The 15,264-nt window shown below is 41.9% G+C and overlaps 1 protein-coding gene across 2 annotated transcripts in view; it reads left to right on the top strand.

The window, feature by feature from the left end:
• The window catches only part of LOC113406888 (annexin A11-like), a 63,832-nt gene extending 48,974 nt beyond the window's left edge, over window positions 1–14,858 (top strand). For both annotated transcript variants that reach the window (XM_026653730.2, XM_026653731.1), the window contains exons 8-15: window positions 725–815; window positions 1,007–1,086; window positions 2,625–2,681; window positions 6,182–6,275; window positions 8,171–8,266; window positions 11,408–11,466; window positions 12,459–12,581; window positions 14,469–14,858. In XM_026653730.2, coding sequence (XP_026509515.1) covers window positions 725–815; window positions 1,007–1,086; window positions 2,625–2,681; window positions 6,182–6,275; window positions 8,171–8,266; window positions 11,408–11,466; window positions 12,459–12,581; window positions 14,469–14,528 — 660 coding nt within the window. In that variant the 3' untranslated portion in view covers window positions 14,529–14,858. The remainder of the gene's footprint in view (window positions 1–724; window positions 816–1,006; window positions 1,087–2,624; window positions 2,682–6,181; window positions 6,276–8,170; window positions 8,267–11,407; window positions 11,467–12,458; window positions 12,582–14,468) is intronic.
• Window positions 14,859–15,264: the final 406 nt, after the last annotated feature.

Genomic DNA, 15,264 nt, shown 5'->3' with positions numbered 1-15,264 from the left:
TCCCGCATGAGTAAAATGGGGATATAGTTTCCTATCTCACCTAGGACTTCACATAGAATGCTTTAAATGATGGAAAGCATTATAGAAATGATGGTTATTTATTATTGAAACTTTCCAGACTGTTTTTGCAACCTTTATTCTCAAGATAGTTCCATTTTTAAACATGTTAATTCTTGAACTTTTTTGATAACCTTACAAAAATGAGCTGAAATAAACATGTAAATCCCTGAATCACAGCACCAAGGTTTACATAGAAGTTCTCAGTTGCAGGGTATAAGCAAAGTAGCCAGGGGGTTGAAACAACACTTAAAAACATTAGTTGCCCTCAGAAACAGAATTGGATCAAATTAGTCTTTCTCAAGTATTGTTCATTATAAGAAATATTAACTGTGTAAAATTTGCTGTATAAAATCTGATATAAATGATTATATCTTTTAAAATACTTTTATAAGTACTTAATTAATGCCCTTAACATGGCTCTTATGTTTTCTCGGGGAAAAAGAGCCTGTTAATATGTATTTATGTTCTGGACGTTTGTATTATGAGCAACATGTGAACTATTCAGCTGGAATATTTCTTACACAAAATAATGACTTCTGAATTGCCTAGTTTTAATTCTGACCTGGAGATAGCTCACTGCTGTAATGTATTATCATACCAAGAAACTGAGTGTCCAAGATATGTGTGTGTATATTTTTTTTCCTCCCCTCTTCTTTGCATATAGGGTGCTGGCACAGATGAAGCCTGTCTCATTGAAATAATGTCTTCTCGCAGTAATGAGCACATTCGAGAAATCAGCAGGACCTACAAAACAGGTTAGGCTTGACATAGTCCCAGTAACTCTACCTTTTCTGATCACCCTGCAGAGCACATTTTCATAACAGTAATGGAAAAAAATCAGAGGCCTCCACCAGGCATTGGAGGCTTTAATCACGGATTTGTAGTAAAACTGTGTACAAGCACTTGTGAAATGAGCAGATATGCACAATGACTTTTGGTCTTGCAGAATTTAAGAAAACTCTGGAGGAAGCTATACGAAATGACACATCTGGACACTTCCAGAGGCTTTTAATCTCACTTTCTCAGGTACTTCAATACTCAAGTAATACTTGTGTACAATCGTTCCTGAAAATTAGTGGACATAGTGGGGTGAGAGAGAGATGCATATCCAGCTCTTCATCTGATATAAACTGGCATCCCTCATTGGCATCAGTGGAACTGTGCCAATTTACAGCTGCTGAGGATCTGCTCTCTTGTGTTTTTAGCCTCTAAAATTGAAGTGTGCTGTTTTTTGTCAGGCACTCTTGAATATGGCCACCACAGCAGTACATGGTCCTTACTGTGCCATGTGGTCTAAGATGGTGAAAGTCCTTTAGCAACGCAGGTTGAATTATTCTGGCTAAGAAGAGAATAAAAGGATAGAAAAGACTTAAAATTATCATGTGGCCAGGCATCAAGGCTCTAAATATTTCTCCACTTTCCCCCTGTTTCTTGTCTTGTCTTTTATAAGAAAGGGTAATATGTAGTAGGGACACACAACTTAATTTTTAAACCACATGACAATTGTATTGAAGGTCTGCAATGGAACATGTTCATAAGTGTTTGCAGAACCTGGGGCCTTAGTTTTGAACTCAGTTGTGGCTAACACAGTTCACTGTTTCTCCAGGAATCCCATAACCTGCATTAAAATAAAGAAGCAAAGCACTTAAACTAAACTTGTTTGGAAAGTAATTTTATTGTTGCACACACGCGCGCGCCCGCACACACAGTTGACCTGTGTTTTTTTTTTTTTTTTTTTTTTTTTCAATTTTGAAATTTTGATGCAAAATAGAGCAAGAAATTTTTGAAATTTGTTTCCTGTTTTTCTAATACTGGTTTCTACTTACCTATTTGCAGTGATAAAAGGAGCAAGTACTGCAAACTTCACTCATGCAAAACTTCCAATGAAATCAGTGTATGATTTCAGAAACTGATCCCCAGTCTGGAAAATGATTGTCTGTGTTAGTGCTGGTGGGTCTTCAGAGATGAGTGAAAGAAGGGGGGAAAAATAAGCTTAACTTTAAGAAATAAAAATACGATAATATTGATATCCTGTAACTACCATACATAAATCCTCATGTCCCCTTCTTCATGGATTTATTTTAATTTTCTGTCCCTGTACAAGGATATTCTACCCACTACAAATCGGTTCATAACGTTTTCTGGTGGGTTTTGGATAAATGAAGATGGTAACAATGTCATTCTTTCTATTGTCCTTATGCTTGCACCAGTTCATTGCAACAGTAAGGCAAATACTCTCTCCTGAATTCAGGTGAACACTATTACTTGCACACAACTATGTTTTTCTTTACTTGATTACAAGTGAATCCTATATTTTTATCTGTTACTTCTATGAATAGGAATTTTATTTGCCCCAAGGTGAAAGGGTCTGCAGTTTCCTGTACCTTCAGAACCAAAATCCCCATAGTAACAAAGCAAACGTGGCTTTGTTTGTCCCAGGTTATAAACATTAAAGTGTAAAGACTTAGTGGCTTTTTTTGGGTGTGTGGGAGCTTGAGTGGAAGGGGCTGTTTTGTTAACTGAAAAGGGTGTATATTAATCGCTACTATTTGTAATTCTTTCAGGGAAACAGAGATGAAAGTACAAATGTAGACATGTCCCTTGTCCAAAGGGATGTTCAGGTTAGTAAGAGATGCTTCCTTGTGTACAGGTGTATATCTCATTTCAGTATGTGGGAGTTTAGTAGCACAATTCCCATTAAATCCAATAGGATTTGGTGTACTCAAACTGGGCACATTGAACTGAGAGATTTTATTTGTAGTTATTCTCTTTCAAAACGTTGTTACTACTTTTGTTTAGTTGATTTTGTACAAATATTTTCTTTTGACCCTTTAAAAAAATTACTTGTAAAAATAACTGTTCAAAGATTGTTGATGATTCATTTAGGTTGGTTTTTAATAACTTCAGTGGCTTGCTGTCCCCTCCCCTCCCCCCCCCCCCCTCCTGTTTCTACAAAACAATATCAAATGACGTCTGTGGCTGAGGTTAGAAATTGCTTTGGAGATCCCCACGAGAATGTGGGTACCTCCAAACATGGTTCTGCTTACTGATGCTGGCAAGCAGGAATTGTCAGGTTCATGTTTATCTGGTGGTTTACTACCAAATACTGTTGGGTGAGCCATTGCACTAATCACAAGAAAAAGTTGAACTGTGTTTTCTGTATACCTTTGTGGGATCCAGCTCTGTGTGCCCCATCCTCCTTGCATCAGGTTATGGAAATAAAGTCAAACTGTTGTTTTATTATTATTGTAAAATGACATGGCAACATTGGTGCTTAAAAGTCTCCCCTCCTTGCAATCCATGCCCTTGACTATTTCATTCTGATTACAAAGTGTGTTTTATTGGCCCAGGGCCAATGTTTCAGCCCAAGAAGGAGCCCCGAAGGACCCTGAGGTTATGTCTACATTGCAATTAGACACCCACAGCTGACCTGTGCCAGTTGACTCAGGCTCACAATGATCGGGCTATGGGGCTGTTTAATTGCCGTGTAGATGTTCAGGCTCACGCTGGAGTCCAGGCTCTAGAGCCCTCCCACCTCACAGCGGTGGGAGCCTGAACATCTACACGGCAATTAAACAGCCCCTTAGCCCGAGTCAGCTGGTATGGGCCAGTTGTGAGTGTCTAATTGCATTGTAGACAAACTTGACAGAGCAATAGAACTGTGTGTTTCTGCTGCAGGAGGCTGGAAATGGAGATCCTGAGCTAGGAGGACACAGCCCTTTCGTGTTGTGGAATTGTGTTCTGTGAGATGCTCCTTATGTCCCAGTGAGTGGATTTTGAGGAATGAGATGGGAAAGGTGAAAGTGTTACTCCTGAGGGAATTCTGCGCCAAAAAAGAAAAATTCTGCGCATATTTTAAAATTCTTCAAATTTTATTTGTCAAATAAATGGGGAGGCTCCAATATGGCATTGGGGCGCACAGGCCACTGGCTGCACAGAGATAGGAGATCACTGTGCAGCTCCCACCCGGGACACGGACTCAGCGGTAAGGCTGCACCCAACCTTGACACAACACAAGGGCAGGGCCTACCCCAGAAACACCCCAGGGCCCTGCTCTTCCATGCCAGGTGCACCAGGTGTGGGCAGGCAGGTTCAGCAAGGCATGATCCAAGTGTGGAGGGGCTTAGTGTCAGGGGATCCAGGTGTGGGTTGAGAGGGTTCTGTGTGGGGCAATCTGGGTGTGGGTGGCTCAGTGAGGGATCTGGATGCACAGGGTCTTATTGAGAAGTTCTGGATGCATCGGTAATGAGACTCTGAAGGGGGGTCCAGTTGAAGGTGGTTTGGGCTCAGCGGGGGGGAATCTGGGTGTAGGGGGGATAGAGCTCGGCAGAGGGGCGTGAGGGACTCGGGGAGGGGTGGGTCCAGATGCAGGGGGAGTGAGGCCCAGTGGGTTGGGGATCCAGGTGCGGTTGGTTGGGGCTTGGCAGGGTGGGGATCCAGGTGTGGGTGACACGTCAGGGTGGTCCAGGTGCAGTGGGAGTGATGCTTGTTGATGGGGGAGAGGGGGAAGGTTCTTAGTGCGGGGGGGGGGGATGAGGCTTGGTGAGAGGGTCTTGGTATGAGGTGGTCTGGATGCCCGGGGGGTTAGGCAGATGGGGGGAGCAGTTCCCTGTACAGTGACCCCTCCCCCTGCAGCGGAGGAGCGATGGGCGTGGGAAGCGCGGGGAGGGGAAGTTTGCTGAGTTTTCTACAGCTGGGGGAGAAATCTGGGGGTGGGTCTGACACAGCCCTGGATGCCGTGCATGGGAAGAGGAAATCCTATTCTCCCCAGTCCAGCCGGGACTAGCAGCTGGGCCTGGTTTAGGGTAGGAGCTACCAGCTGGGTCTTCCCCAGTCCCACCCTCTGCCACACAGTGATTTACCTCTCTGCTGGCTGCCCTGGGCACCTGAAACATACTGCTGGGGAGGGTTGCATGACCACGCTTGTGGCTCTTCTTTGCTCCCCTATCCGAAAGTCATTTTTCTGAGGGGAAGCAAAAAAATCTGTGGAGGACATAAATTCTGCACATGCGCAGTAGTGCAGAATTCCCCCAGGAGTAGAGTGTCTCTCATGGAAGGCCTCATCCAAAGCCCACTGAAGGCAATGGGAAAAGACTCTCATTGATTTCAATGGGCTTTTGATCAGGCTCTGATTCTGTAAATTTGTGGATCTGTTGGCGAAAGCCCTTGTGTGGTGGGTGGGAGGGAAGTCTGTGAAGCAGCCACAGGCTGAAGACCAGTGTTTTTAAGTGCAATACATGTTTGGAGCAGAGGAAAACTTCCCCTTCCCAACTAACTAAACTTCCCTCAAAGCCCATTAACTCAGGATTTGTTGAGCAGGGAGACACTTGGATCCTAATGAAATGTTTCACCTTGTCATAGCATGTAGCCACTTACTATCTGGGGAAGTGGGAGAATAAGATCTTTGTGCCAAGGACTGTGTCTTTCTCTGGGTCTGTACCATGCCTGGCATATTTAGTGTCCTAGTGTGATATAAATAGTAATAAAATTAGCTTTCTGAATCGTGAATTTCATCCTAAGAGAAAAAGGAGAATTCTGAGGAACTCCGACAGTGTCTGGGAATATTTTAGGATAATAATAATAATTAATGGAGATATCCTATCTCCTAGAACTGGAAGGGACCTTGGAAGATCATCAAGTCCAACCCCCTGCCTTCATTAGCAGGACCAAGTACTGATTTTGCCCCAGATCCCTAAGTGGCCCCCTCAAGGATTGAACTCACAACCCTGGGTTTAGCAGGCCAATGCTCAAACCACTGAGCTATCCCTCCCCCCTCTATCCCATCCCTCTAGGATGAAAACTAGAACTGAACCTTATCACTGGCAAGAATTACTCTCACCCCATGTGACCAATCTTTTTTTCCCCAGGGGTTTCCCCTTAAGGTGGGTACTCTGGAGCTCTTGTAGTCAAGCATCTATGCATCTTTCACTGGCAATTATGGGTGCAAATAAGGCTTATAATGTGCGTAAAGGCTCAAGCTAGTGCCACTCAGGTCACTTGTTGTTCAGACCGAGTGGTCAGTGTTAGAAGAGGGGAAGTGTATAAGTGCCTAGAAGGTAGGTCTAAAAGCCACCAGACTGGGAAACTAATTAACGAAGTGTGGATTCCTTTTTGTGTTTAGGAGCTCTATGCTGCTGGAGAGAACCGTCTAGGGACCGACGAGTCCAAGTTCAATGCCATTCTGTGTGCCAGGAGCAGAGCTCACCTCAGGGCAGGTAATGGTGTCTTGATTTGCTACATAAATGTCTCCTAAGGAGCTTGGATTACACACATACACGTTGCTTTTAGCTTATCCTGCGCTGTGTGTGTATGTAGGCCCATATCTCTCCTAAAGATGAAACTATTATAGAGGCTCATCTTTTGTCTGAATTTGTGTCTTACGAAGAAATTAAGGAGCTCTACTTAATTTTTACATCCACATGCCCGCATGGCAGTCCCACATATTCCTTGTTACAGTCATATCAGTAGCTCTTTTGGAGTCTACACACAAATACTGTAATTGTTCTACAGTTAGCACCGTTTTTAAATGCTGGGTATTGGGACTCTGGGGTGGCATGAGAAAGGAAAAGGTCCGAATCTCATCCTTTAAATCTAGTGGCATGCCCAATTAGTTCCCTCTATATCCAATGCTATAGTGCTCTGATCTCAACATGGGTCTTTTCTATTCTCGTCTTTTATCATCCCTAAACAGTCTCCCCATTGCTACTCTCAGTGCAGCTCCACTGGTGTTAGCATGGAGCTGTAGTGTAGACAAGGTGCTTTTTAAGGGCTAGACAACATGGTGGTTAAAAACTGCTCTGCACTAGTGCTACCACTTGTGGAGCTACAGCAGAGGGAAATTTTAGGGAACATGTCTAGTGCAGACACGGCCATAATAGTTCAGAATGTCAGTTTGCAGCTGTAGATGACTTTGGTTGGCATTTTTCTGTCCTCCTCCCCCACAACTGAAGTTTCATCATGGTCACAGTCTGCAGTCACCCAGCTCTACATCTTGCTCATGGTACAGAGAGAGAGAGAGAGTCTGCGTATAGACCCTAGACTTCATTTTTCGTTTGGATCTCTGTAGCAACGTGCTCAGCATGGCTAAGCGATGTGACTTAGAAGTGCCCCAGGGTGACAGAGTGGAAGAGGATGCTTTTTTTTCATCCCTGGTCCTCCTTGTGATCCTGGATTAACAGAGTAGCTGTTACTGTACGACGGTCTTAAAGGTCACCTTCCAGTCTGTCGTCAAAGTTTTAAAAATGAACGGCTTAACTTTAGGGAACTGTGACTAGGCTATAAAGTCTTTATGCTGAGATTTTCAAAGGAGCCTAAATGAATTAGGCTCCCAACCTTAACTGCGGGGTTGCTAATTCAAAGCCAGCCCGGGTTGGCAATGACCAGAAAGTTGTTGTATGATTGACCGTCTCAAAGAGGCCAAGATGGAGAAGTATGGAGAGTGAACAATCCACTCCCCCGCAGCCTCTAGATGCACTAGCTAGGCTGCCTGATCATTAGGGTGGTGGCTTTGTGGTTTGTTTGGTTTTTTTTAAATCCTGTTTAAAAAAAAAAAACTTTAAATTCAAAGTTTTTATATTTAGAGGTGTGTTCTAGATCTTTTTAAAGATTGATTTATGTGTGTGTGTGTGTGTGTGTGTGTGTGTGTGTGTAAAAAAGGCCTCTCTTTACCACAGACCCCTTCTCTGTTCATGCTGCTGGGCTCTAAAAGGTTGTTGCCAATAGCAGGACTATGACTCCTATGTCCTTGAAGAAGCAGAAATCAAGACAGGGAGATATGAAGAAGGCATGTCCTATTTATTCACATCCACCCTTCACAATTACCATGAAGAGAAGGGGGTAGATTATAAATGCATGGCCTCTAAATGGAGTACTAAGTGTGGGGAAGTCTTGCCGGGCATGAAGGATGAACTTCCAGTTTTATTTTGAAAACTGGCAAACTAGGCCTGAAAAACATTTGAGCCACCGTCACCAAATGCTACTGTAAAGGCTCTGTAAGCATAGTATAACTTCAGAGGAAGCTGACAAGTATAAGCATGAATCAATGCCCATCTTACAAGACTGGCTGCTGAAAGCACTTTTTTTCCTTTCTTCCCCCCCCCTCCCCCTCTAGTTTTCAGTGAGTACCAGCGGATGTGTAACCGTGATATCGAGAAGAGCATATCTCGTGAGATGTCTGGGGACCTTGAAAGCGGCATGGTGGCAGTAGGTATGTCTTTCTTTTTGTTTCAGTGTATAGAAGCTGTTGCAGCAATGACGATAGCAGCAGGAATAGCTGTGGTGTTTGCACTGCTCGTTCTAGCTGGAGATGGGTTTTTTTTGTTTTCCACCAGAGGAAACCTGACCTGTATTTCCAGTTTTTCGCATTTTTGTTGGGCCTTCTAGTGAACCTGCCTGCGGTTAATAAAACGTGACAAATAACTTACCTGGAAAGGAAGGGTGAGGCTTCCACTGAAAGCAGCCTCTGGACTTAAAATTAGAATTTGTTAGACTGAGGAGAGGTAATTATTAAGCATATATGGCCTCATTTTCAGAAGTAATGAGCACTTTCCATTGAAGTCAACAAGAATGGTGTGTGTTGAGTGCCTTTTGAAAATCAGGCCATTAACTTCAGTGGGCTTTGGATTAGGTCTCAATTCCTTAAACAGCAGCTCAGCTGGGTCAAGCTTTACCAGTTTAGAGTTGCTGTGTGTCCTCTCTGTAAAGCACATTGTTAAGGCTAATTTACTGACACATCTGTTCCAAATTACCTCCTCTAAATAACTGCCTTGCTCTGACACTTGAGTGCTGCCTCCCACAGAATTATTTTTCTTCTTCTTCTTAATTACATTAACAAGTAACTGGTTAACATGGTTTAACAGGGACTAGAACAGGGACATGACAATAAAAATTTGGGCCCTGATCCTGCTGTTGCTGAAATCAATAGCAAAACTACAGCTAACTGCAACAGGGGGAAGAACAGGCCATTTGGCTGCCTTAGGATAAAGTTGCGGGTTCATTTTATGCAAGTTCCAACAAAACTTTGCAAAATATTGAATTTTATGTAAATGTCCTTTATTTTTCACTCCCTAGCTAATGTGCACACTGTGTAACCATCCTTTACTAATAATTAATGTTTTTGAAATGCAGTTTTAGAACTGATTGCTCTCTTAGTTAACTGTGCTTATATTTCTCTGCTTGGCCAGATTGTCATTCCAATGACTTTTTGAAGCCCTCAATGGGACTTATTTCTTTGGCTTTTGCCATGATTGATAAATTCATACCAGATTAATCATATCCTAACATTAGAAAGTCAGTCCTACAGAACAGACATAATAGCAAATTAAGTACATATTACCACAGTAAAACTGGGACCCCTTTGGCATCGTATTTAGGACTGAGGATAATGTATTTGAAAAGGCTACCATTTACCACAGCAAAGAAACTCTATTGTCATAGCTTGGATCCTACAGTCTGATCCTTTTAGGAGTGCCCTTTCCCCACATGGAGTCTCACTGACTTGGGTGGGACTTTGCAAGAGTGCAAGGTTCCAGTTACAGGACTCGGACTCTAGTTTGCAAGCAAAGCAATAACCCTTTTTAATGTGACCTTCGTAACATTAATGTTTGATCATTATGTAACACATTGAAATCATCCTGGTTTTGACCAGTTTTTTATTGCATAAATCAGCCTTTTCCCTGGGATGATTTGTTCTTTGCACCTAGTCTGCAAAAGTCTAATTGTAAATATTTGTTTCCTTTTGGTTTTGCTGTCTTTAAAGCTTTCTGGACTGTACAGATGGTAATTTACAATAATAGACTCAAAATATCTTGCAGTGCAAGTGGATTGTTTTAGCTGATTATGGTAATCGGAAAACATACATTTCATGTTTTGTCATCCTCTGTTTTGAAGTGAATTGTGCACATCCTTGGCAGTTGTGTGTATATGTGGACTGCTGTCTTTCATCTACATTTCAATTAAAAACCAAGAAACCTACGTTTTTCTATATAAAGTGTGCATTGCTATGAAACACTCCCTTTTCAGATTTGCTCCTTACGTTTTATCCTGATCTTAGTTGGTTGCTTTTCATACTTTTGTAATTCCCTATGAACTCTCCTAATGAGACGGATGTGTGGTGTGGTTACCGCATCGTTTGTTTTACACTTTGTGACTGACTGTTTATTCATATCAAATATGGGATCCGTTTGTAGATTTTTTTCATTCTGTTGAAATAATGGGTGGGATTTTTGTCAGTATATTTTTAATATGCTTTTTTACCTTTCTTATGATTTATGGAAAGCCAGTTCTAGCTAGATTTCACTTACACGGGGATGCCAAGATTTTCAAAAGTCCTTGTGAACCTGTGTGCAGTTACTAAAACAAAGAACAAATAACTTGCCTGGAAGTGAAGGGTGAGGCTTCCAGTGAAGGCAGCTGCTGGACTCAAAACTAGAATCCCAATTTAGTCTCCTAAATCAGTTGAAGTCAGTGGAAGGTGCTGGGTGCTCAGCAACTTTAGAAAGTCACCCCACTGATTTAGGCTCCTAAATGGATTTAGAAGCTAAATTTTATGCTCCTACCCTTGAAAATCTTCCCCACAGTCAATAACTGTAAGTTGAACTGCTAGTATAGTTTGGTAGCTTATCAAATTTTACGCTGACTATAGTTTTCAGAACTGTTAAAATACAAATTCTTTGTGGTCGTTTAGCTGTTAAACTGCCACCTATTTCTGCATGTGCTACAATGGCTATTAAGTTGTCGAAGTCACCTAGAATTAATGCTATGCCATGCAGTGTACTAAATCCTTGTTGTTGGTTATTTCTCTGTCTAAAAATCCCAGACTTTGGCAGCTGGAGGGAAACCAGCTGTCAAGTATTTGAAGGAAATTACAAGTATTTTTGATTATACAGCAAGAGGCTGGAAAGTTGAGAGAATGGGACTCATCTGACCAGCTTAACCACTCCCTTGAACTTTTAGGACAAGAAATTGAATCCACCTTGCAGAAAATTTGCACTAGAACTTCTCCACATCAGGAAGACTGGCGAAGACCTAATGTTGTTCCCCTGCCTCAGTCCCATAACTAGATTCAGTTCATTGACCAAAAGATTCGCTTTTAGCAAGGAAGTACTGAGGTTTCTTGGACACTACAACTACTACCAGTCTGATGCAAAGTTAGAAACTTTGCCTTGCAAATTAAAAGTTAATTTCAGTGATTAACTCAAGTGAGCAGGAACAGGGGCGTGTGTGTGTGTGTGTGTGTGTGTATGGAGAGAGAGAGAGAGACATACCTGATTCAGAGCAAGTCCAATAAAGTATAATGATTTTTATTTAGCTGTGAATAACTAACCTGTTACTACAATTTCTTTTGCAGTTAAGTGCGTGAAAAATACACCAGCTTTCTTTGCAGAAAGACTCCATAAAGCCATGAAGGTAGGTCTCTGTGGCTGTGTGTGCTCTCTCTGTGCATCACTGTATTTTTATATAATTGCATAAGTGCCTTGGCACTGATAAAACATAACTTTATTAGTAATGGGTCAAATGTGTTGAGAGTTTTTGACTGAGCAAAGATTTGATCACTTATTGTGCGAGCATGGAATAAAGCTAGTTAGGCTGAGAGGATGAAAATCATCCCGGTTAGGGCTGTAAGTGATGTGAAGAGCTTGGGGTGTGCTGTCTGTATTAGGATGGGCACTACTGTACTTACTAATGTCCATATCTTGCCACCTTGTTCATGTTGAAAAGCACCTTTTTTCGATAAGCTCTACATATGTTTTCATGGAATTTCTCCAGGAGTGAGGTATTGCTCACCCAGGAGTAAGGCTGATAGAATCTGGCCTTCAGTAGGGGATTTATTAAAGAAATGCACATGATCATAACCTGCTGTCTGTTTATGAAAGCCTCAATTCAGCAAAGCACTTAAGTGTGTGCTTAAGCCCCATTCAAGTCAAGACATTGAAGTTAAACTAATAACAGTTGTAATGCAAATTCCTGGCCTCCACACCTTGACCTTCCTACAAATGTATTTCGCTTCTATTTCTTGTTCTTGGAGCTAGAGCATGAGTCTAAAACTGGGATCCCCTCAGAAATGCAACTCAGTGCATTTATTTATGCAAAAGACCGAGACAAGGAAGGGTTGACAATGATGGGAATGTGTGGAATGGGGTGGAAATTCATCATCCTCTTCGGTTGCTCTTTGTGCAAGGAACTGAAAGTGGTAATGTCCTGTTAGCACACGCTTCATTCACTAAAGCACTGTAGGCTAAATTCTGCCCTGTGTTACTCTGTTTCAATCCTATTGACTTTGGTGGGGTTGCCCTGGCATAACATGGGGAAGGATTGGCCCTTGGACTCTCCAATTTGTGTTGAATTATCTAGAATTTGCAAGCTGATTGTATTCATGCACTTCACTGGTTTCTTCACAGGGAGCGGGAACAAAAGACAGGACTCTGATTCGAATTATGGTGTCGCGCAGCGAGGTTGACTTGCTGGATATACGCACTGAATACAAGCGGATGTATGGCAAATCCCTCTACGCAGACATCACAGTAAGACTTTTTTTTTTTTTTAAATTATTTGTCTCCTACCATTGATTCCTGTACATACCATAAAACCCCACTCCCGACACTGAATAACTGAGTGTATGCTCCCTGCTTCTCTCTTCATGCATGGAGGTCCAAAGTGCCATGGAAAAGCTGTGTGAGGAGGAGACTGGGAAGAGGCCATACTGGTGGCTTCTGTCTACTCTCCATGGCAGCAGTGGAATGTGGGTTTGGAGAGAGAGAGGCCAAAGGATCAGCATCTCCACAGATTCACTGGCACCCACCTCACTTGCAGAGGAGATGTGCTTGGTCCCCAGCCTCTACTGGAGTGTAACGGGCTGTAATGGCAGCCAAAGAGACTGACTGCCTGCACAGCAACTCTGTAACCTGGCCATGGATGACAGAGAGAGGACTAGTGTCCCCAACCCTTAGCAAATGCTCACTACAAGTCTGCCTTTGGGTGGAGATGCGTTTGCACTATAACTACTAGAATGTAAACTAAAGCCTGAAAATTGGACATGCTGTCAGCTGGGAAGGGGTGTGTGGTTGTGTGTAAAATCAGCTCTTTTATCAGGCAGCAGCAATTGCCAGCGCTAATCAGTTTAAACAGAGTTTGTGGTTCAAAGATATGAATCCATGGTGATTCAGTTTTAGACTCTGATTATTCAGGACACCGTGGATGTGAATTAAAAAGTAGTTATAATATGGCCCATTTCTGTTTCCTTTGAAGTAAAAGTGGAAACTTCCATTGACTTCAATGCAAACAGGATTAGGTTCCTAATGCATATTCCCCTTGTTAATGCAGAGCAGCCCTCTCCTTCCATTAACCATGGCATAGATCTGATTATTAAAATTATGAAATTTTTAGGATTTGTCCTGGTGTATTGAAGCAACTTCCAAACCCAGCTGAGAACTGCTGTGACACTGTTAATCCACACAGAACAGTTAGCAGCCATGTCCAAAACCAGATTGTAGCATGGCTTTAGCTAGTACACAATATTCTTGGACAGAAAAACTGTGTGAGCCCTTTTACAGCACCGGTTTAGCTATCACACATTGTCATTCAGAAACCGATATTTAAAATGCCTCTGCTCCTAAGGAACCATTGGTGAATTTCAGCCAGTATGGCATTTGTGATGAGATATTGTTAGCTGCAAGATGTCTCTTGTAACTTTTTCACCTCCCTCTGATACACACACTCTCTGATTTCTCATTTGGTTTGGGCCTAAATGGAAGCTTTTTTTTTTTTTTTTTCATTTTCTTTTTTAAACCATGCCATAGAATGCAATAGATGTGTTTAGGAGTGAGAAATCATTCTGCTAGAATCATTAATGTGAAGTCACCCATTTCAGCCATACTGGTGTCTAGTAGGATACTATAAGGATGTCATTCTCGTTGCATGTCCCCGTAACACAGCAGGATGGAAGGTCAGAGGGAAAGAAAATACGGGCCCCATTTTCCAGTTTCCATCACATTGCTTTTATGATGCTGCTTGAAAATTAGGTGACTTTGAATACGGGAGGACAAGTTGGTGTGTCCTCCATGACAGAAGAACATAACACAGTACTTAGGAGTCCAGGACAGTCTTCTGAAGAAATATGTTCTTGAAGGGTTTTTGCTAGATAAATCCTAAAGATCCTACTGTGGACTTGTACTGTGGTTGGGGTCAACTCTTTATTAGCCCTGGGATCTGGAATTCAAATGTGGAGTCTAAAATAATGAAGGCTCCTTTTTATTAAAGGCTTCCCTCAGTCCATTTTTAGCCATTCTAAATGTTGGGATCCGTACAGTGCATCTTCTCTCACCTCCCTCACAAAAAACAGAAACAAAAAAGGAGTGTAACAATTGGATGGCTTTCTTTCCCTAACTTTTTCCCTTTGGATTTGTTGCTAGGGTGATACTTCAGGAGACTACCGGAAAATCCTGCTCAAGTTGTGTGGTGGAAACGACTAAGCGGAGCTTTCAGCTTTTTAAAAACCAGCTGCTTTTCTGTTAACGCGTTTAAAATATCAATGTTGGGTTTCGTTTCTTTTGGTTTTCCAAAAAACCAAACAGGCAGTGAATTGTTTTCCTAAAGCTACTATGTCTATGTAAAACTAACTCTCCATATCTTCCCCTTTCCATCCAAAAATGTATAATAAACACAAGAAAATCTAGCTATTGTAGAAACTGCTCAGGATTTTTTAAGTCACTCTCTAGTTAATGAATAACGGATTATTATTTCTGCTTGCATCCTTAGCTACAATAATTTTGTTTCCTGGTACAAAAATCACTCTTGTTGTGGGGGGGGTTGGGGACTTTGTTTTTTGTTTTGGATGCCTTTTCTATGGACATTGTATGAGTCTTTTTTTCACATGCCAGTTTTCTTGCATATGTTGCACACCGTGGTTTTGTGTGCATGAATGGAACCGCCCTCAGTTTGTTTTGCATTTAATTATATTGTTTTTTTAAAGAAGTTTTACTAAATACTTTTTTTCAGGAAGACCTGCTCTGCGATTTATGCTTCACTGCAAATATCACAAGAATGTAGCATCAATACCAATTCAGCCTCTCCAGTTACGGTTTTTGGATTGTGCCTTAAAAGCAATGCATATATCTAAAAGAGGATTGTAAAATTAAAGCCATATATCTTTTACACCACCCAGAACAGCTTCCTTTTGTTCTTAATATCATCCTACATTTTTTGTGT

The sequence above is a fragment of the Terrapene carolina genome, unplaced genomic scaffold, assembly GCF_002925995.2.
Source record: "Terrapene carolina triunguis isolate 2854851 unplaced genomic scaffold, T_m_triunguis-2.0 Scaffold147, whole genome shotgun sequence".
In the NCBI taxonomy this organism is placed as follows: domain Eukaryota; kingdom Metazoa; phylum Chordata; order Testudines; family Emydidae; genus Terrapene; species Terrapene triunguis.
Note: the sequence above shows the minus strand (reverse complement) of the source record. Positions and strands in the feature narration are given on the sequence as shown.